We start from the raw sequence: 22508 nt of genomic DNA, 5'->3' as shown, positions 1-22508 counted from the left end.
ACAGAAAGAATTCACTTACTACAATGGGTTGACGGAAATACTCATCAACTGCAGCCCCACGGAGTGCAGAGAGGTCCACGCCATGGAAAGAGGGTTGATACCTATGAACAGAAAGCAATGAAAATTTGACTCATATACCTGTACTTCTAAACCAAGTCCCTGAACTGAACTAGCCCTTAGATCTCACCAAAAATTGGCCTTTGTGAACTGCTCCATATACAGCTGTTCATCTGTGAATGGTGCCAAGTGAACATCCCCAATTGTTGGAAACATGTTCCCTGGAGAGAAAGAAATAATTTAGGTAAAGTTTTACTACACATACACTGTACTTATTTACACAATTTCAAAAAAACATCAAAAGAATCTTTAAGCACTTGAAAAGTTAAAGAGGATACGGGCCTAGCACCGCATTTACAACAGCAACACCATTCTCTTTAAACATTCACTCACTCTGCAATGCTGCTTAGGATAAGTGGGTTTGAAAATGGATGGATGGATGCATGAATCAGTGAGGTTATGCCTCACAACACTTATTAGTAATACTATAGCCTCTTTATTATTCTGGTCACTTTTAGCCATATACTGACCAGCGACTTTAACGTTATTCATGTGTTAGGTGTTTATCATTCAACATATGACTTGCATACTGTGGGGGAAAATGGAGAACAACAAAAAAAGCAACATGCAAGATGTGTCTCTTTGTACCTAAACAGAAGTACAATCTCAAACTGTTGGGGATGACGACAAAGATATTGCTCACTTTGTGGCATATAAATGGAAACTTTCTGTGCATTTTCTAAAAGGGATAACACTGTTTAATATTTAAAAAAATACATTTTAAAATACTGATATCTTTTCAGTGGTCTTGTACTTTTAAATGACCCATTTCCATACTGACTTTAGTTTTACATAAGTTATGTACAATTCATCCATTATTAGGTATTATGTAACTACAGTAATATGCAATTACTATAATTATTCCAATGATTTATACATTAAAAAAAGTGCCTCACTACGAACTGTTGTCTATAGTTACTAAAAAATGCAACACATTTACAGGATGCAAACCACCAGCATGGGTCAGACAAAAAGCTCACCATTAGGTTTTAGAAATTTCTTAGCATGCAGATAGCTTTCCAGCATCCTCTCATTAAACAACATGTAACCCATGGGCTCTGATATGATCATGTCCACCTGCTCTGGTAGCGTCACCTCTTCCACTTTGCCTGGGATAACCACTATTCGATCTGATAAACTGTTGTTCTTGACCAGCACCTAAATAAAAAAATAAAAAAAAAATACAAAATTATAAATATATTCTGCACATTTAAAATTGAGCTGATGATTTCTGAAAGATTCACATATTTTGGGTTTTGCCATTACAAAAGAGAATTTTTTGAAGTGGAGTTACACCAAAATCGCTCCCAGTTTGGATATTTGCACTGTGGTACCTGTCACCACCCAGCCAAAAGGTTGTGACCTCTGGATTACAAAGGCCGTCAAAAAAAAAAATCCTTTTTACACTGTGCAAAACGAGAACACCTACACTCCTGCATATGGGGTCTGCATTTAAGCACAGCAGGTGGAGCACCTTCCTGGTAATGTCAGCTAAACTCTCACCTACTAGTGCAGTCGGCAGGATTTGCACTGCAGCTGGTTTGAGAGTTGTGGTGGAGATGCACAATGTGTTCTGTGGTGGAATCGCACCATGATCTGTCCCATGTCAGATATTTTCGACATGGGAACTTCTGAACTGCAAGGATGGTCAGAAGCAGATCATTTTCATGTTGAGTAATAAGAAAACTTCTACACTTATGCACACAGGGACTTTCTCTAAGCACTGCAAACAGAGCACTTCCTGGTGATGTCAGCCGAGCTTGAGCTCTCCCTCACTCAGCCTCAATCTTTTTGTGCACCACTGCTGCTACAAGTATAAGCACCTTATCCACCACTGCAAGTTCTTTTGTCTATGATAAAACAGTTAATAAAGACAGACTAGAGTGATTTGGTGCAGTATGATGGTGGTGATGGGGGCTTAGGAAGGAAGTATAGCTTCCAGTTACCACTGGCAACTGAAGGAAAAAAGAAATTGTGGGGGGTTGCATTTGTGACCGTTTTAGTTACAGTCTGGAAATCTGTTTTATAATTAACATCATCCTGTTAACTACTTAATGAGGCTCACAGCTCTGTTACAGACACTACAGTGCAACTTTCAAGGTAAAGATCAATGACAAGCCTAACTTCATTATCCCTGAATGGGAGATTCAATTGGTCATGTCTGTCAACAACAAACACCTGACAAAAGAACAGAAAATATATAGTAGGATGAAAAGAAACATTAGCATACACAAAACCATGATATGGACAACAGAAACGTGCATAGTGCCTTAAATGCAGCAAAGCCATCAATTAACCATGAACTTGCAAAACAATCACCTAAGCCAGAATTTCCCAGCCTTTTTTTTGGCCATACCCCACCTAGGCCTCTCTAAAATCATGATGTCTCTCACTGTAACATATTCCTTATTCTTATTATTACCTATTCAATAAGTGAACTCCTACTCACGTGGAGGAAGCCCATAATGTAATTAATTTGGTCTAAACAAGCTTCTAAAGAACATGGAAACAAAACAGGGAAAGAATGGTTGACGTACTGACAAAGAAATCACTAAAAAATTGTAAAGTAATATAAAAATACAGCAAATACAGTTTTGAAAACATAATAAGAGACGTGATATTCATAAATATAAAATAACTTTCATGACCGCTTTTTCTGTAACATTTTGATCATTTTATATTTTTGTTATATTGCAAAATTGTATAATCATTATTACAATTCATATTATTTTAATGGTAAAAATGATTTCTAAGTAGAAAAACCCAAGCCGGTTGTAAAATCATAAATTAAAGGGTTCGTCACCATCCCTTTTATGTTTATATAAATATATGAATGTCTCTGTAAAAAAATAAAAAGTATGTTTTATTTTTTTTTGTATCATTTTTAACAATGAATTTCTGTTGTTTCATTTTATAAATTATTTAACGTAACTAAATTCCTGAATTTCCCCCCTAAAAAAATGAAATTGCCCCACACTGGGAATCACTCACCTAAGCATTTAACTCGGCCAGCTAATACTGCCACTGAAACTTTCAAAGGCAGACTTGAAGTGCAAGGAAGTGTTTTTAGTGTCAAATGTTTCATAAATCAAGACTAAAACTTTATTTCAGCAGCGTGATACCTCCGCATGTTGAGCCATAGTACTGGCCTCCACAGCATAGATCTTCCGCGCTCCAGCTTGGGCAGCAAAGAACGAAAGGATCCCAGAACCACAGCCAACATCCAACACCACCTGAAACACAGGTTATGCGCAGTTATTTGCAAATTAAAAGGCCAAGATGTTACAAGCACCTGGCAACCTATTATTAAATGTAATTCATTAAAGCACAAGATCAACTGTCAAATGCAGATATCTTGTGATAAATGTTTACCTTATCCTTAAAGTCATTGTGGTTTTGCAGGATGGCTCTCTGATAGGTACCTGTGCGGACATAATCCTGCATCATATTTTGCTGTTGTGAAAGATATCCATAGAACTGCAATGAGAGTGGAGGGGGGACAGTTATACAGATCTTAGGGCAGAAAAGAATGATCTTCAAGCTTTAATTTCTACAAAAAGGTACAAAAATATATGACAAAACAAACACTGCAAAATGAAAAATAAACTTGTGGATGTATCTATTTGCTACAAACATACTCACACGCATCTTACGCTCAACTCTTTTAGGGCGGATGTCGAATTTTGTCGTCACAAGGAGTTGAGGGCAGATGTGAACTTAAGTCGAGGGCGATAAAAGCTGTAAACATTGATAAATCTGACCATTACATTAAGGGTAGACCCTCTTTGTTTGGAGGACTGTTGAGACTCGTTGACGTGAGTAGTGTAGAGTAAACACGGTCTAGAATGGCAGCAACATCAGGCAAGAGAGCGAGGCGGATGCGTAACGCAAAATATTCTGCATATATTTATTTTTTTCCATATTATTGCTGAATCGGACTCTGACTTATCAAACTCTGCTTTTGATACAAACGATCTGGAAATCGAAAATGAAAGACAGGTCACTGCATTAGCTGACCATTAACAGCCGATTGTAGTGCTGAACACGCTGGTGTAGCTAACGGTAGAACGATGACGTTCACCCTGGGAAGACCATGCAGACGTAGATCCGTGGCTACTGGGCTTCATCAAATGACACAGCATGTTGGCAGACACTGAGGATTACCGGCCATCTGAGTGCTTCAAGCGGTTTTTTTATTCCCAGAAAGCGCCTTTTAGCTTATGAGTGATGAGACAAATGGGAACAGAATAAATATGTGAATTTACACACTGCAGGGGTACATGGAACATAAAACAGAGTGACATTTGTCATAATTGTTTTATGCTGATTTGTGTGTAAAACCATTGCTTTTTAGAAAACTGAGTTTTTTGGAAAAATATTCAGGCTTGGGACTAAAGGGAAAAACAATTAGCCCTAAAAGAGTTAATCATACTATGCAAATAAACAATCACCAATCAGTCTAATATGTTTAGAATGCGGGAGGAAGAGTAGAATATCTGGAGCATACAAACAATGGGATAATGTGTGAACTGCACAGTAAATAAACCAGTTAACTGACAAACTCACTGCGCTGACACAGATCTGGTATATTAAAAAAGATGTTCCCCTTTACAATCTGACATGCTTTAAACAATTTTGGACCCGATTCTGAAAGGTTGCTGTCTAGAATCACATGAACAGGACAGACTACTTTGGAACACAAAATGTTGACCCTGGGAGTCCCAGTGGGTGTTTAACCCCGATGTGCTACATTCTGCACATCAGTGCCACCTGTTGGCTCAGAGCAAGTATTACAATCCGAAACCCTTTGACAGAGTTGGAACAATTTCTGCATAGTTGCTTTGTACAACCAAACGGAAAAGGCAGACCACTTTAGAATCCAAACTTAACACTAGGGATCCCAGTTTTTTATTTTTTTTTCCCCGTGTGTGGCGCTCCCGACATCTATGCAAAAGGACGAAGGTCCAAGTCTTTAGAGTCCTGGTGCTTCCTGTCTTGCTATATGGTTGCGAGACACAGATGCTATCCAGTGACCTGAGATGAAGACTGGACTCCTTTGGTACTGTGTCTCTCCGGAAAATCCCTGGGTACCGTTGGTTTGACTTTGCTCACGGAGTCCCAAATGAGGCACATATTGTGAGGGAGCGTCAGTTACAGCACTACGGCCATGTGGTGCGTTTCCCCGAGGGTGATCTAGCTCATAAGATCCTCATTTTTGGGGACCTGAGTGGTTGCCCACTTAACACCTGGCTGCGGCAGATAGAGGGTCATTTCCGGAGGGTGGGACTGGACCGCGTGTCTGCCTGAGGGGAGGGGGGTGGTGGGGTTGCCAACCAGGATCCCAAGTTGTTTTGTTGTGTAGTGGGTGCGGCAACGCACTTTACCAGTGCATGCTCCCCGACTTGTATAACAGTTTGCACACTAGTGCCAACCGCTTGCTTAGAGAAAGTGAAACATCCAAACAGACTGGAGCCAAACAGACAGACAAAATGACCACAGCTTAACATTACATTCCCACGCAATGCTGCTTCTATCTACTCTAGTATAGGAGGTGCATCATGCACATTAGCATGGGAGTGAGGTTTGATGAAAACAGGAAGTGTAGCGCCACACAAAAGAAAAAAAATCACACGGTTACTGTTTAAAACCTACATTGTCGACTTCTCTTTGTAATGTAAGCACTACGAACCACTCGCACTGAACTAAGAGGTCAAGTCGGACATGACAGCATTCATGGTTACAACCCAGCAAAGAGTTAAAGCAACTCTGGAATCTAATCAGAAACAAATTCTCAACATGCAAGAGCAAAGTTTTCATAGAAAGGGAGTGTGGACGGCTCGCAACACCAAAAGGGTAGCGATTTAAAAAACACATAAACCTTTGCTTGTTTTCCTTAACCCATTCTACAAATGTACCCTGACAAAGCTGGGTACTTTGGTTAGAAAAAAAAAAAAAATAATATTGAAACACAAAGTTTTCTTTGCAGGTTTCTTGGTTTTAATGCTGAAGAGGGAAAAGAGGAAAAATCCAGGAGTATAAAATGTACAAAGTTTAATCTCCAGTAAAGAGCAGGCCCTGTTAAGATGACAACGACCAATTAAGCTGGGGCATAGACACCGACACTCCACAGCAGTCTACGCCAAGAGCAAAATCTTCTATTAGGTATACAATATTTTAAACATGAAGTGTTTAAACATGCTAATGCAATACGGGCTTGTATCCACGGCAGGCCAGTGTCAGAGAAACAGCCACTGATAAGAACAAACTGCATGGAAAAAAATTATTTCAGAAGGGTAGCTCAAGGGTTAACACACAACTGGAGTGGGGTGAAAGACAATGAAACTCTTACTGATGCGGGTTTAACTATCTTGTACTTCAACAAGCAGAAAGCGGCCCCCAGGGTGAAAGAAAAAAAAAATTTAATAAAAACAAACATATCTTCATCTGCCATTGTTTTCATACAACTGCCATGATTTTAGTTTGTTTGCTGACAAAGTTGTATTTTTATTTAAAATGTCAACAACATATGTAATATGCCCAGGAGTGTCCAACCTTTGCACATGTAAATAATACATTAAACTTTAATGCAACAGGTTACCTTTATAAAAGCAAAAACTAACCAACAGGTGATGTTGATTCAGTACGACTTAAATTAAAATGATTAACAGAGCCTCAAGACACGGACAGAAAACCTGTTGTGTAAGAACACATTAGAACTCAATCATGCTCAGACAGCTCCCAGTGCAAACTGAACTGGTTCGCCCAGCTGATGACAAGCTCAACAATTCTGCTTGGATTTCAAAAAGCTACATTACTCAGCTCAGATAAACTCTACTTTTCTATTAAATCAGGCCCCATAATGCTTTTCTTATTATCATTTGACAGTGCCACCACCATCCAGACCTGGAGTCTAACACAGCCAGTGTACACTCTTTGTACCAGATGCATGTTCTCCCCTTATTTGCCTCCAAAGGCCTTCACTAAATTGAACTGGTGTGTGTAAGCATGTCCTTTTAAGAACTGTCACACTAGCAGTTTCTAATTTTCTTTTTTTTTGCCTAACGCTAGCAGGATAGGCTTTGACGTCTCAAAAATTTTGGGGGGGAAAAAAAACAAAAATCAAAGAATGCATGAATGAATGTTATTAAATTAGTGGCTGTTCATTTTGATCACGACGAGCATAAAAAAAACAAATCAACTTAAAGAACTGACATCTATTGAAGAAAAAGAAATGTCCATAGTGTTTATAATAGTACAAACAGTCATTCTAATTTATTGATTTATCGCTGATTACAACACTAGTTTGTGTTAATCAGTGAAAGTTGGCCTAATACAGTTAGCAAGGATACCAAGAATTCTGGGAGAAAGATGAGCAAAAAACACTTCTTCTGTTTTTCGGCTGTTCCCACTAGGTGCTGCCACAGCGGATCATCGTCTTGCAAATCTTCCTGTCCTCGTCATCTTGCTCTGTCACACCAATCACCTGCCTGTCCTCTCTCAGCACATCCATAAACCTTCTCTTAGGCCTTCCTCTTCCTCTCTTACCTGGCAGCTCTATCCTTAGCACCCTTCTCCCAATATACCCAGCATCTCTCCTCTGCACATGTCCAAACCAGCACAATCTCGCCTCTCTGACTGTCTCCCAACCGTCCAACTTGAGCTGACCCTCTAATGTCCACATTTCTAATCCTGTCCATCCTCGTCACACCCAATACAAATCTTAGTATCTTTAACTCTGTGACCTCCAGCTCTGTCGCCTGTTTTTTGGTCAGTGCCATCGTCTCCAGCCCATATAACATAGCTGGTCTCACTACCGGCCTACAACCTTCCCTTTCGCTCTCGCTGATACCCGTCTGTCACTCTATTCCTGACCTATTCCATCCTGCCTGCACTCTCTTTTTCAAATCTCTTCCACAATCCCTGTTGCTCTGTATTGAGCAAAAAAAAGAGGGTTTTATAAGCCTGACCTTACTCTGAAATTAAGAAAATCTAACCTTTCACTGAAGCAAAATTTAAAGAAGAAAAAAAAACCTTCAAAAATGCACACATATTTCTTTAAAAAAAACAAAACAAAATTGCCACTCTTGGAAACACCATATACCCCAACACTGGTAAGGAGACCAAAACTTTTGACCTCCATGAATCAGAAAATGGCCAAATAAAGAAAAAAATGGCTCCATGCCTGAAAATAATCATTGCTCCAGTAGTGGAAATGGGTAAGTAGTTTAAAATACCAGGAGCTCTAATAAGCCTGCCTGGAATAGGGCACAAGCAGATTTTACCTCCATTCAGAGTTAGAAGCTTGGTTTGAGAAGCAAATCCTTTCTCCAAGGATCACAAATGCTCAATTGCAGCAGTGGATTGCATACTGGGGGTCCCAAGTGTTCAAAACTGCAAAAAGACTCCGCCCTCCACACTAACAAACTATTTAGTCAGCTTGCCTACCGACATCAAACCACAAATAAAAACACCCAGAGTTCTGACAACAAATATTTTTTATAAGAATTCATTTTTTTGAATAACCTTATGCTTGATTTCTCTCATACTGAAGTGGGTGGTCAAGCTAATTAACAATATAGACTTTTTCATCACCCTTTTGCTCATTTATACCGTAGGCGTCAATATTTCTGGAGGGTGCAAATGTAGTTTATTGGCTACCGCTCTTCCACCCCTTATTACCTGGAAATATTGTACTGCAGATGACTCTTCTGTTCGCTCGCTGAACACTGATCTTTCTGCATTGTGGCCCCTGCAGTTCTTAAGGATGTTATAAAAAGAGCAGAAATCTAAAAATAACAAAGAATTTCACTTTATAACAGCAGAGTGACCAGCAAATGAGAAGAAGATTACATAATAAATATTTTCACAGCAGCGCTATAAACTAAATGCCAAGCTACTTACCATTTGGAGAGGTGAACTGAATAAGTACACTGTTGCACCCCAGCGTGATAATGAAAGACTGTTTGCCAACACGGCTACACTCGGTCTCCCTTGACACAGAGCATTTGAAAACACAAACGTCCTCATCTGAAAGTAAGGAAAGAAAATCAAAATAAGGCCCAAGCACAATTCAGTAACATTAATAAAGGCCAGAAAACAGAAGGAGAAACGGATCTATTCAGAAGCATGCAGAAAAAAGAATAGCAAACAGTCAGAGAATCAGGGTGATCCGGCTCACAGGATCCTTACTGTTGAGGACCCGAGCAGCAGCACCAGGCCAAGGGGACACCCACGTATCACCTGACTGCGGCAGACAGATGGTCATTTCTGGAGGGTGGGACTGGACTGTGTCTCTGCCTGGGGTGCTGCCAACCAGGATCCTGAGCTGTTTAATCCTATGGTGGCTGCGGCAAAGAGCTGTACCAGTGTACCCCAACCTGACCAGACAGACATACGCACATACACAGGGTGGCACAGGGAAACGGGAAATGTTCAATTGACGTTCAATGCATGAATAAACACATCACAAAATACATTTAATGATGAAATGTATTGTACATGATATGCAATTAATGATGGTAATCATTAAACATCATAAAGGTGTTGTCCATTTCTCTCTACACATTTTGACAGCCTGTTGTGGACAGTCTGCTTTGCTTGACGTAACATATCAAGACGAATGGCAGCGATTTCCTCTTCAATCCTCCTTTTTAGTTCATCAATGGCTGCAGGACGTGTGCGGTACACTTGGCTTTTAAGATGTCCCAACAGAGAGAGAGAAAAAAAAAAAAAAATCACAAAGAGTGAGAACTGGGAATCTTGGAGGCCATGGAATGTCGCGCCATCCAAACAATGGTCGAATAGCTGCCATCGATTGTTGGGCAGTATGCAAAGTGGCTCCACCTGGAGACTTTTTTTAAGACTGAACCCATTTCTTTAAAATTACGCACCCATGTTGTAATCCCATGGTCAGACAGGATCATATATATATATATATATATATATATATATATATATATATATATATATATATATATATTATATATACATATACATACATACACACAAACATAGATGGCAGATGATTAAACAGATATTCATTTCTGTACTCCACAGCTGGCTTCACACACCAACACAGCATCCTCCAGTCAAACATGACTTTCATAAATCATTAGAAACTTAGAACTTTAAAGATTAGGGTCATGGCAGAGGGAAAGATGAGCAGAACTGTGTCCACCTCCATAAAGGCAGCAGCAGGGGGTGTGAGGGGTTATTTGGTGGTCATGGTATATAACTCTTGAGCTGAGAACTCCTTTGTCAGACACACATGGGGGAGCAGATGTGTTCTGAAGGCCTCAGAGGGCACGGACAATAGGGGCAGAAGAGCACTGGCTGAGCTCAACCCATCAGCAATCAGTCACTACGCGCCAAAGTGACAACAATGCCTTGCGACATAATAGGCATCAAAATTCTATTCAGAGACTTTACCGTTTCAACATCAATTCATTCCTGAGGTAATGCTCAACACCCGCCTAAGCAGGCTTAATTCTTATTTATGCATGTTAACACCATGGAGAATTTGGCTTATAAAATGCATACATTTTAACCAAATGTAAATAAAATTAACTTCTAGGTCCAAAAACCCAATTTTGTCACTCCAGGTCTAATCAAGTCTGAAATCACTACTAATTTTAAAAAGGAGACATTCCTACACAGTGACTGAAGACCAAATGGCCTGTGAACTATCACCAAGACTGACCCTACTGTACCAAGGACCCCATAATCACATTCTCTACATTTACTTAACACATTCATGCTCCACTAACATCAGCAGAAGCCCTATAAAGTAAACAGGTAGTGGCAGGTTAGAATAATATATAAAAGAGGAATTGGAAAGTTAGATCCATAAAATGCAGAACAGAAGGCTCAAAAGGCAGAATAAGTGTGACCCTGGGTGCAAACTATGGCGGAATCCTCATAGCTGTGACACGGGATGCAAGCCCGGCTCTCCCTGTGAATTTATGCAGGAGAGATTTAAGCGGCAGATGGTGTGATGCAATCCACTGACAAATCAAATCCATCCACCCATTTTCTTATCTACTCAACCCAAGCCATGGCTAGAGGGCATCTGCTGCGGCCAGTGCAAGGTGGGTACACAAAAAGATGAGGTCATGTAATAGGATCCTGAAATATTCTGCATTATAATTAACCTGAAAAATACCATGAATCATACTTAAATGTTTATGCATGTTTCTTTAATAATTTATGTTCCTCTTTGACATCATCACTGTAAAAATTCTCTCATCCTCTTTATTAATCCCAGCTTACTAAAAATATGCAAAAAGGCTTGGGTTGGTAAACTTAACAAGAAGTGGAATCGTCTTACAAAATAACTTCATAATACAGATGTCTTCGTATTTCTACAAGAAGTTTGGAATGGGTCACACAGCATTGAAAAAAGCCGAGGGACTGAAATGACAATATGGCTTTTTAGACAAAGTCTCAATGGTGTAAAGGAATACCCCACCCAAAAATTATTATTTTTTTTTCATGTTACTTAAGACATGCAGATTGTAGTGTCGGTCAAGAAAAAAAAAGTTTGTAATAGAACAGAAGTCCTAGCTGACCAACACTGGACAACTGCAAACAATGTCAGTCTACCACAGACACATACATATGTATACCTCTATATAAAATCCAACGTCTGTCTGTCTGTCTGTTTTTCATGAGAGAACATACACATATACACTATAATATTTCCTAAGACTGTTTAATCCTGAGTAGAAACAAGGGGGTTTAGGGGAGGCGGTGGGAGTTGAATGCTCTTCTAGCAAGCAAGGAGTACAAGGCAGGATTAAGCCCTGTACAGGGTGCAGTTCCATTGCAGGGTCAACACACACACTAGGGCCATTTAAGTGATGCCAATCCACCAAATCTGCATGTCTTTGGACTGTGGGAGGAAAACAGGGCACCTGCAGGAAATCTATGCAGACATGGGGAGAACATGTAAACTCAGTGAATGGAGGAATTGAGGTGCAAACCCTGGTCTGCTTACCGTGTGGCAGCAATGCTACCACTGTGTCACCATGGCCTCTAGTGTGTGTATGTATACACATATTTTTTTTTTAATATATGCTATGGGGCTTCACTTGCCCAACCCCGGGTTTGGTTTACCGGATATACAATTTAAAAAGATTATTTTCAAGGGAATTGTTACATATGCATTATTTTCACATTTACTTTAAAACGTTTGTAAAAACAATACTTGCCCTTTATTTCCGGCCCCGAGCGCGGTTAAATCTTTCTTGCAGTACATATAACGCAGCTCGTGTTGTGAAGTTGGGGGGAATGAATGCACGCTAAGGAGATGCCATCGGATTGTCTGCTGTCTTTCTGCTGATGCTGTTAGCGAGCTGCGTGTTCTTTATGTTGCGCTGCACGTCGATCATTTAGAAGCCTATATAACAGCTATCATTTTGCCACTTCATGACTCTGCGACTCTCGTTGTGAAGGAGGTGCTGAACGCATGCTAAGGAGTTGCAGTTGGATCATCTGCTGGCTTGTTGCTGCTGGCGAGCTGGGTGTTCTTTTATTGTCGCGCTGCACATCCATCATTTGAAAGACTGCACAGCAGCTGTCCTTTTGCCACTTCGCGTCTCTGCCGCTCATGTTGTGAAAGGAGAGGGGGGTTTAAATGCACACTAAGGAGAAGCGGTCAGATCATCTGCTAGCTTCCTGCTGCTGGCAAGCTGCATGTTCTGCTTCTCGTTGTTTAAAGAGCTGGGAGCACATGATGTCTGTCTGCCAAAAGCATTCCAACAACTGCTTGGTTAGATGTCCGTGAACTTGCTTTAAATGTTGTCTCACTGCCTTGTCTCGTGTGACGTTAAAGTGTCTCTCGCAGGACATAAAAGTGTCTTCCGAGAAGATCATGTCTCTTCTCCCTAATCTACATTCCAGGATTTTTTTAAAATATTTTTTTTTATATTATATCTATCTATATATACACACATACATTTGCTGAAAAAAGCAAATCATAGTAGAAAAATACAATCTGAGCAGAAATTATGGTGCATTTTCCCATGTAAACCCCACCTTTGAAAAGACATCTCTATAAACTGACAAAGTTCAATAAGGAAGTTGTAGAGTCAATAATATTCAGAACACTTCATAAAACAAGCCCTTGTCTAAGGGTGGAAAGAAAAAAAGGCGTCACTAAAAATAAATTCTAAGTCAGCATGAAGCTTTCAGAAATGCAATGAGTGGGCCTACAAAACGTTAATGCACTCCATCTGGAGGTGGAGTACACCAACAAAGCAAATCACCCATCCAACAACCTCTAATTTAGCATGGTGGTGGCAGGATTGTGTCTGGGTGGCATTTCAGCTGAAGGAAGTGAAAGAGCACCAGTTCAGAAGGAAAACAGGGGACACAGCATAAGCTGCTTAACACTTAAAACCGCAACTATAAATGTTTTCACTTAAATAAATAAATAAATAAATAAATAAATAAATAAATCTCTCAATGCACCGGGTTCAAAAAACAAAACAAAGATAAAGGCTTGATCTACGTAGAAAAGCACTGACACATGGGATATGTTAAGGACACTATTTTGGGGCCATTTAAAACGAGCTGATGTTATTTTGGAGAAAAAGGCAAAAAGGATTAACAAGGTCTGTGGGGCTGAATGGACTGTTCATATCAAAACCATTTAATGATTCTAATTCTTGCATTTTTTGTTTAAAACGAATCAGTTCATCAGGTTACTAGTTTCTATCAAATAATGCTATGGGAAAACTGCACAAGGCTAGCAAAGCACACAAAACAGGACTGCCCTGCTCCAAACACCTCAGTGCAGATACTAAATGCTATAAATGCCATTTCCCAGCCTGTGTTCTTGAGCAGCAGCTCAAGTATGGGTGGGTTCTTTCAGTCTGCAGTAGGTTCTGACATATTAAAAAGTGGTCCCAAAGACTGTTGGCATGTCAGATTCTATGGGTGCAGCCTTCCCCAAAGCACCTAAAACTACATGTGCTGGGATGAACCAGGTCACATGTTACTGATCGCATTTGGGCAGAAACCTGGAGTTTTAACTGTGCAGAAGTAACAGTGCAATTTTAAGGCAGTCAGTATTAGAGCCACCCAGAATCTCTACAGCTCTTTCCGTCACATTTTATTCCCAGACTCATATTAATGGCACCAAACTGCTAAAGAACTAGGGCTAAATTACATATCATATTTATAAAGTTCTGGATGGTAACGGTATATATCAAGGTATAGACTAAAAATCTAAAACCAAAGTCCTTCACACTATTTTTATCAAAAAGATTACTGGACTCTTTTTAAAAGTTGAGATCAAACAAGATTTAGTTTTATTATACTAGGGGGCTTCACCCCCTGCTCGTTTCGCTCACCAACCCAGCTCCTGCTTGCTTACACTCACCAAATAAACCCCGGCCTGTGCTAAGCGCCAGCCACTTCTCGTCATTGCCACTCGCGTTGTGAAGATGGGGGCTGAACGCATCCCAAGGAGACACGGTCGCTTTTCCAAGACCCCTTCTTAAAATGGTGATACAATGGGAAAAAAATAGATTTTTTTAACCTGCTATTTGTTCGATCAGCTGCTGCTCCTCCAAACAATATATTTGATCTCTTTTCGCTGTTCTGTTATTTCACCGAGTAATAATTTTCGTTTGTTTGCACTAATGCGATCTTTACTATCCTTTTTTTTTTGAGACTTTCAAATTTTCATAATTCCATTATCTCTAACCTGCTCTGCACGTGTACCACGCCAACATTTTTGAATTCTTCACAACATTCTACTTTGTCATCTATTCTTTTATTTCCAGCCCCGGGGTAGTTAAATCTCAGCACAAAGACTGAATGTGAAAGTGCGTCTTCGAGAAAATCACATCTCGTCTCCTTCCAAAAGATTTTTTTTTTTTTTTTTAAAATAGAGAGATTTGAAATGAATCAAACTGAGAACAATTACCAAATAATAAAGACTGGTTTAGAGTTAAAAGAGCTTCTGTAAAAAGGCAAATTTCCCCACGGGGAGAAATAAAGTGCTATCTAAAACCTGTCACTCAACAGTGCAAAAATCTGAGAAAGGTCCACAATGTGCCATCTCTCTTGTAATGATGTTTTCACACAACTTGGAATACAAATTACACAGCCAGCACCTACTTGATGTAGGGAAGGGAGAACACACGAAATGGCTCCTTGTTTACAGGGCTGTGGAGTCAGAGTCTAAGGTTTTGTGTACCAACAACACGGCCCTGATTGTGTATGGGACAAGCACTGTACACTTCCAATTGATGCTGGCTGTGTACTTTGTACCCCAAGTTGTGTGGAAACATTACCATGCACAGACAGCATACCCAACAATCTATATAAAAATAATAATAAACACAATCGCCTTTCTTTGATTGTTTATACTTCTGCCGTAAAACCGAGCGTGTGTGATTCAGTACCCAAGAGTACATGAATGTGACTTAATATGTGCACCAGCATTTCAATATACTGTAGCTGTACACAAACCATATTTTTTTCTCTAAAAGACACCACTCATTTGTGGCCAAGTACCACGTTCCAGCAGTCCTTCCATGTCCACAAAGGAAGCCCACAGTTCACTCTCGCATTTGCATACATTGTTGCGTCTGCCAAAGCATTGCAAATTCCAGTGTTGCTCTCTTTACATGCTGCTCGCTCCATCCACAATGTGCCACCTCGCATGTTCTCCATTCTCCATGTCAAATTGATGATTGTGATAAAACATTGCAATGAAATTTCAGATAAATGTACTTTTGTTAGCTAACTGAAATATTAGAGCACCAACAGTTTTTAGATTAGTGTATTATCTTTTTATATACGTGCACTGACAAAAATGAGTGATCATGCGCAACTTTTTTCTGTGATTATCGTAAAGTTGTCTGGAGGAGAGTGAGACAGCAGTTCACATTTGGGTAGCAACATACAGGTACAATTCCATTACAACGAACTGCCAGGGACCTAAAAAATATTATTTGTATGAAAATTTCATAGTAATGAGATTCTATATTCGTTGCTATAGTGCTTTTTTTTTTAACTTGCGTCCAGGCATTTGCAATCATTTCAATAGCTTCTTTCACGTTAATTTTAATCTTCTCCTGTCTAGAGGTTATGGTGACGAGAATGTTTCTCAGCATTTCCTTGCGATAATACACTTTCAGAGTGCGAATGACGCCAAAATCCAATGGCTGAAACACTGCTGTGCAATTGGGTGGGAGATATTCAACACGAACATTATTTAAATGTGGAAGCATGTTGTGGGCAGCACAGGTATCAGACACCGAATCATCCTTTTTTTCTTCATATTGTGAGGTTTCTGAACTCTTTTGGGACCCACCCCCCACCCAACGGGATGTCACATCGAAGTGCATCCTGAAGCACAATTGCCACGTCTGTGGAAGATTGGTTGTCCGTTGCCAGGGCAGGGCAACAGCAGGCTCACAGCACTGCAGTGAAGTGCCACGGAAGCAAATCCTAAAAGATCATGAGAACGCTGCAAGTCCCTGTTTTACACACAAAACACGAGGCTGAGTCTCAGTACTTTAGCAAAACCAGCTTTATTCAGCTTGAAACAGGAACAGCAGTTGTTTATTGTAGTGTGATCTGCCACTCTCCTATAAACAGACACAGCAGTCAGGCAGGGTCGTGGCCAAGTAATCCTGTTCACTGCATTTACAATGTTCCTTGTATCACCCATCGAGATCTTTTTGTTTGCTTCGGTAGAGAGATGCAGCAGAGCTGTCAGCCTGCTGTTGCCTCAGCAATGGATAAACAATCTTCCGCAGACATGGTGATCGCACTTCGGGACGCTCTTCGGCGTGTTGTTCATTTGGGGGAGGTCCCAAGAGAGTTTAGAAACCTCACATTTTCTTGAATGAGTGCCCCATTAATAGGAATGTTTCTTGAATGAGTGTCACTGAACTGCATAAAAAGGGCTTTTTCGACATGTTCCAATGCAGCAGTTCGCATACGTTTGCAACTCGAGATTTCTCTTCTTTTTTTGATCGGCCTTTCAAGAAAGTTGACAGTGTCGATGGCGAAATTCTGAATTCACTGGCAACGTCTTTTTTTCTTTTTGCCGGAATCAAGAGCTGCAAAAAATGTTTTTTTCTAATATGAACTGTTGTCGTTTTTTCGTGTCTGCCATTTCTATAGGAGGGTGACATTGAGTTAAATGCCAATGGATGTTTTTCAAATGTTGACGAGCAATAACCAAAAGGTCTCGCTGAAAACCACCGAAAACAAAAACTGCAAAACAGTACAAGGAAAGTTTGAAGAAAAAATAAAAAAAAATTTACAATGTTTCTGTTTGGGGATCATTGTGCACAACTGAGCTGTGACCACAGAACTAACTGCTCTATGGATGATTCATTCAGGCATTTCAAGGTCTTTTGGGCACTTCACTGTAATGAAAGTATCTGCTGAATGTATTTCATAGTAACGAGATTTCTACAGATTCGTGTTATATGGGGAAACTGTCAGGAACATAAAAACAATTTGTTGTAATGAAACTTTTATTTTAAAGATATTCGTAGTAATGGAATTTAACCTGCATAAAGTAAGTGTGTCTATTTAAAAAAAATCAAACAGCCAGCTGTTCATTCTTGACCTTTTTCCCATCTCCAGTTGTACCGCCACGTGTCGGATTTGTATCAGAAGGTAACGGAACTCCCACTCCCCACCATGCATGTTTCTTTTGCGGCAAGTAACAAAGGCAGCTTGCTGATGTGCTCAACCACAGTAAAACTGACATTCGAAAATTTCTCCGGGTTTGATAAAATTCTCCCAGAGTACCACACACCGCTATGAAGAACTACAGTAAATGAAACACCCGCGTTAAACACCTCAATCCTAAAATGCACTCCCATTATATCACACACTGAACCGAACAGGTGAAATAAAATGGAAAAAAAAAAAAAAGCTTGAGGAGAGACACAGTGGTTTAGCAGGCTACCTAATCATTGTGATGAGTCAAACCTTGAAGCAGACCCTGACCAGGTCCTGAAGAAGGCACTAGGACACCAGAGAAGGATGCCTTTGCATAATTTTAGGCTAAAAGCAATTTCTGCTTTGGCTTGCGTCAGGCTCACCAGCAAACTAATCAGCTTTGCCTCACTTCTGCTAATCAGGACTTGCATTACGGAAGAAAGTAAACTGTGCTGGTAAGGCAATTAAGGACTGTCAAACCTGCCATGAATGCCAGATTGATCAAACAATGAATTCACAGTTTAAAGAAAATATGAGATATAAGTAATTGATTAAATGAAGTAATTCATTTTGTTCTTCAAAACATCTGCCACTCCAATAAGCGAGCCACATCTGTAAAAACTGTGTTTGGCAAAGCAGCCCTTGAAAATTTCTGAAGAGCTATTTTAGAATTAAGCCCTTCCATTACGCATATCATATGATTCCACTATTTGTTTTAAATCTTTATATAAAAATCCCTTCACTATTTCTAGCTTCACTCAGTTCGTTACACATCATTTACAATATACAAAAGCCGCATACAAAAATGGTGTCTGCCAAAGTGCCAGCTCTCATCTTCTCACTCTTTCCAGTTTTAAGGAGCCAGTTAGCAATGAAGTAGCACATCTAACTAATCAAACCTATTCTCTGTATTGAAAAACTGCAAGGAGCCTAATCAATAAATTAAAAATAAAAACATTTGATTCAATTTTACGAAAATATGGCCAATTTTTAGAACAAACAAAAAAAAAACGTATTTAACCCACAGTTCAAGAGTATGCCATAACATTGACTGGTGTCTCTAAATTACACTGTGCGAGCACAGCCTTGCAATGAACAGCAGTCATCATTCAACTCTGGTCTTTAACTTGTTTCATTTTAGACAACAAATACACGTTAAAAAAGGACAGCAATTTTTTCCTTAAATAACCTTTCATATACTCACAATCTCTGAGGTTACATGGGAACAAGAAGAACTGTCACCATTTCCAGAAATATTTTGATACCATTACTGTTACATGTTCAAGTTTTTCCTCAAATGTAAAAAGTACAATGAAGTTCTTATTTGCATGTCACTAATGACAGCAGTATAATATAAATGACGGGCAATGTGGAACTGTTGCAGAAAGAAGACTGCTGGGAAAAAAAGTCAAAATTCAAAGCAAACTTTATTGTCATCTCAACCATATATGAGTATACAGATAAACAACATTGCAAATTTCAGGGTCCACAGTGTAACAACACGAAGTGCAAATAAAAAATTAAAATTTGAATTAAAATTTAAAATTAAGATGTAAAATTAAAACAAGGCAAGACATTGTGCAAAGACAAGACAAAGAAGCAGCAGCAATATTGACGTGTAGTAGGCAATATGAACATTGATGCAATGTATGGTATTAGGCAATCTAGATACATAAATATAGTCAATAAATATTTAATATAATTAATAAACAATATATACAGATAATACAGAAATTATCAGTGTATGATAACAGTTGTTTAGGACAGACAGACAGATAGGAAAGCCTTTCATTTAGTTTCATTATCTTCTAAGGCGACTGACTTCACAATACCCAACACTGAAACATTTACTAAATGCTCTCTTTTTATCCCGCACACTAAACAACCCAAAAAAAAAGAAGCTATGGCATCAAAGAGAACCAAAACTGGAACTAGAAACCTCATATGATAATTACAAAGGAACACAAACATATAAAAAAGGAACTGATTTTGAGTTGTAATACTGCAACTACTTTTCAAGGCTTAATATATTTTTAAGTGAATTAAAGAAGCAGGTCACAAGTAAAATTGGTAAAAAAAAATAACCAATTTTAAATTGTAACAATAATACAAGCATTAACAGCTAATTCATTCACTTATCAATCACGTATGGACAGCCCATTATCAAAAAAAGATACCAATATGATGAAAAAATAAAAGGACTCAAACAATATGTAGAGCAAACTCCGACGCTGAATTTGAAATGCAACCTTTAAGGCACAAAGAAAAAAGAAAATGTGGTGAAAGGCCAGTTTCAGGGTCCACAAGGAAAGCTCAAACTACTCCAAGTTCAGTGAATGGCTTACATGGTTGACGTGTTTCTGCCCCTTTCCTCAGGACCTACAATTCAAACGAGCAACTAAAGCATAAAACATAGAAAAACAAATCCATACTTAATTACTCGATAAGTATCAAAAAGGCAAACGATAATCAGTGACAAAGTAACTGATACTAAACTAACAGAAGCCTCATTAGAAAAATATAAAAAGAAGAATGGTTGCCTTCAATCATGAATATGTTTAGCAAACAAGAAAATATCTTAATTCCAAATTTGGGCAATGGGGCTGGAAAAAGAAAGGGTGCAAAACAAAAATAATTTCAATGACATACACCAGAGAAGATATTAACACTGGGGATGGACATACAGTACAATTATAACTATATAAGATTATCAAAGGCCACTTTTTTAATGGTAACAGAGTCGACTGCAAGTGGGAAATTGAGACAAGTAAAACAGAAAAATATATGTAAATCGATGAGTAATATAAATGTCCTCACAAAGAATAACATTCATAAATCAACTGCCTGAACACTAAAGGCTTACAAAAGAGAGAACCCAACATCAAACCTTGCAGTATGAAAGTGACAGCAACAAAAAACAAACAGCTGGATACCAAAGTCGGGTTATTTATAAACAGCAACTGAAATCATTTAACTTGTTCATGTCCAAAGGATTACACAAGTTAAAAAAAAAACAAAAGGCTTTGAGGAAGAGTAACTGGTTGTTGAAATTGCCTTCCATAGTATACATTTTATGTTCCACTCTGGACAGGGCCACTTTAGCATTGTGAATTCACCTGACATACACATCCTTGAAAAGACCCAGAGAAAACCCACACAGACACAGGAACAACATACTAACTCCATGCAGGGAGGAACCGAGAGGCAAAGCCAGGTCTCCTTACTGTGAGGCAGCAGTGCTACCAGTGCACCACTGTCCTGCCTAACTCAAAAGGTTAACCCAATAAGTATAAATAAAAGTTGCCATTCGGTCCATTGTAAAAGCAATCAAAATCCTGCATATCCCCATTAGACAGAAACACCGGACCCTTATTTGTCCCCAGGGTGAAGTTTATCTTTTTACAGAGGCTCTTTAAATAAATACATAGATATTTACATAAATAGATAAGTATCTCTCTCTCTATATATATATATATATATATATATATATATATATATATATATATATATATATATATATATATATATATATATATATATATATATATACACACACATACATACAAACACACATAAATCTCTATATCGCAAGCTCTGTCCACTACCACCCGACTCTGGCTCCCTGGGTGGAGTGAGGCAGCCTCCTTTATACTGCAGCTGGAAGTAAAGATATTGCTCCTCTCCCAGTCCTTCCCTTCTCCAGGTGTCCCCGGTCTGCCACAATATATACATATTTGATTGCCTGAAGATGGGGACTGAGTTGCCTTGAAAGCTTGCATATTGTCGTCTTTCTAGTGAGCCAATAAAAGTTGTCATTTTGCTTGACTTCTCACTACATCCATAAATGGCTAACAAGGTACAGCAAACGCCCTGGTACTACAAACTGTACTGAATGTAGTGAACATACGGACATCCTTAATTAAAGCCTATGCATGTTTGCCACATAAAAGTAACAACTTTTAAGTACAGAAAGTAACTGAAGTATAACAGGAAAAAAGCTAAGATTGTAATGAAACAAAGTTTTTTTTCTTTTTGCTCTGCATGTGTAATATTTATTCTGAACTTTAGTGAAAACTTAAAAAGGGAACTAAAGTTTTTTAAAACAAAATTTCTTTTGTTAACGTGTTTGACTCACGTGGGATCCTACCTTGCCAACTCAGCAGCTGCTTGACTTTGTTGAATATGGAAAAGATGGAGCTACATGAAGATTTATGTGTGGTCATACATGCAGCACAAGTGTCCAACTTTCGAGATTTTTGAGAAAATCTGGTCATGCTTTAATTTACCATCAGAGTGCCATATTCACATGGTATCCATAATGGTGACTTGCTGCAATAAAGTTTGCCTTTCGTTTGTTATTATCTAATATTTGAATAGTTTTGAAGTCCCATTTCATGAAACTCACAATGGCCAGACATGCTCAAGCAAATAAATGTAATTTCTTGATTTATTTAAAGTTATGTTAACTGGCAATTGCAAACTGTCACTGTGTCTGAATATGTGGGTATGTGTGATTATGTGTATAGGTGAGAGAGATTGGTCCCTGTGATGGACTAGAGTCCTGTCCAGTCCGGTTTTCAGCCTTTTGCCTAACTAATCCTGGCCTCCACCACCCTGGAACTGATTAAGAATGTTCTAGAACTGACCTATTGACAACTAGTGGCAGTCAGTCTGCCGTTCTGCAGAGGGAGAAA

General features: G+C 39.0%; 1 protein-coding gene across 1 annotated transcript in view; it reads right to left on the bottom strand.

Moving 5' to 3' along the window:
- Nucleotides 1–22508, bottom strand: part of carm1 (coactivator-associated arginine methyltransferase 1) — a 55461-nt gene that overhangs the window by 14626 nt on the left and 18327 nt on the right. Inside the window, exons 2-8 of the mRNA XM_039770530.1 lie at nt 9019–9144; nt 8797–8903; nt 3490–3594; nt 3240–3350; nt 1098–1275; nt 188–278; nt 20–101 (exon numbers count right to left, since the gene is read on the bottom strand). Coding sequence (XP_039626464.1) covers nt 20–101; nt 188–278; nt 1098–1275; nt 3240–3350; nt 3490–3594; nt 8797–8903; nt 9019–9144 — 800 coding nt within the window. The remainder of the gene's footprint in view (nt 1–19; nt 102–187; nt 279–1097; nt 1276–3239; nt 3351–3489; nt 3595–8796; nt 8904–9018; nt 9145–22508) is intronic.

This window comes from Polypterus senegalus, chromosome 12 (genome assembly GCF_016835505.1).
Source record: "Polypterus senegalus isolate Bchr_013 chromosome 12, ASM1683550v1, whole genome shotgun sequence".
Lineage (NCBI taxonomy): Eukaryota > Metazoa > Chordata > Cladistia > Polypteriformes > Polypteridae > Polypterus > Polypterus senegalus.
This window is presented reverse-complemented; position numbering and strand designations above follow the sequence as displayed.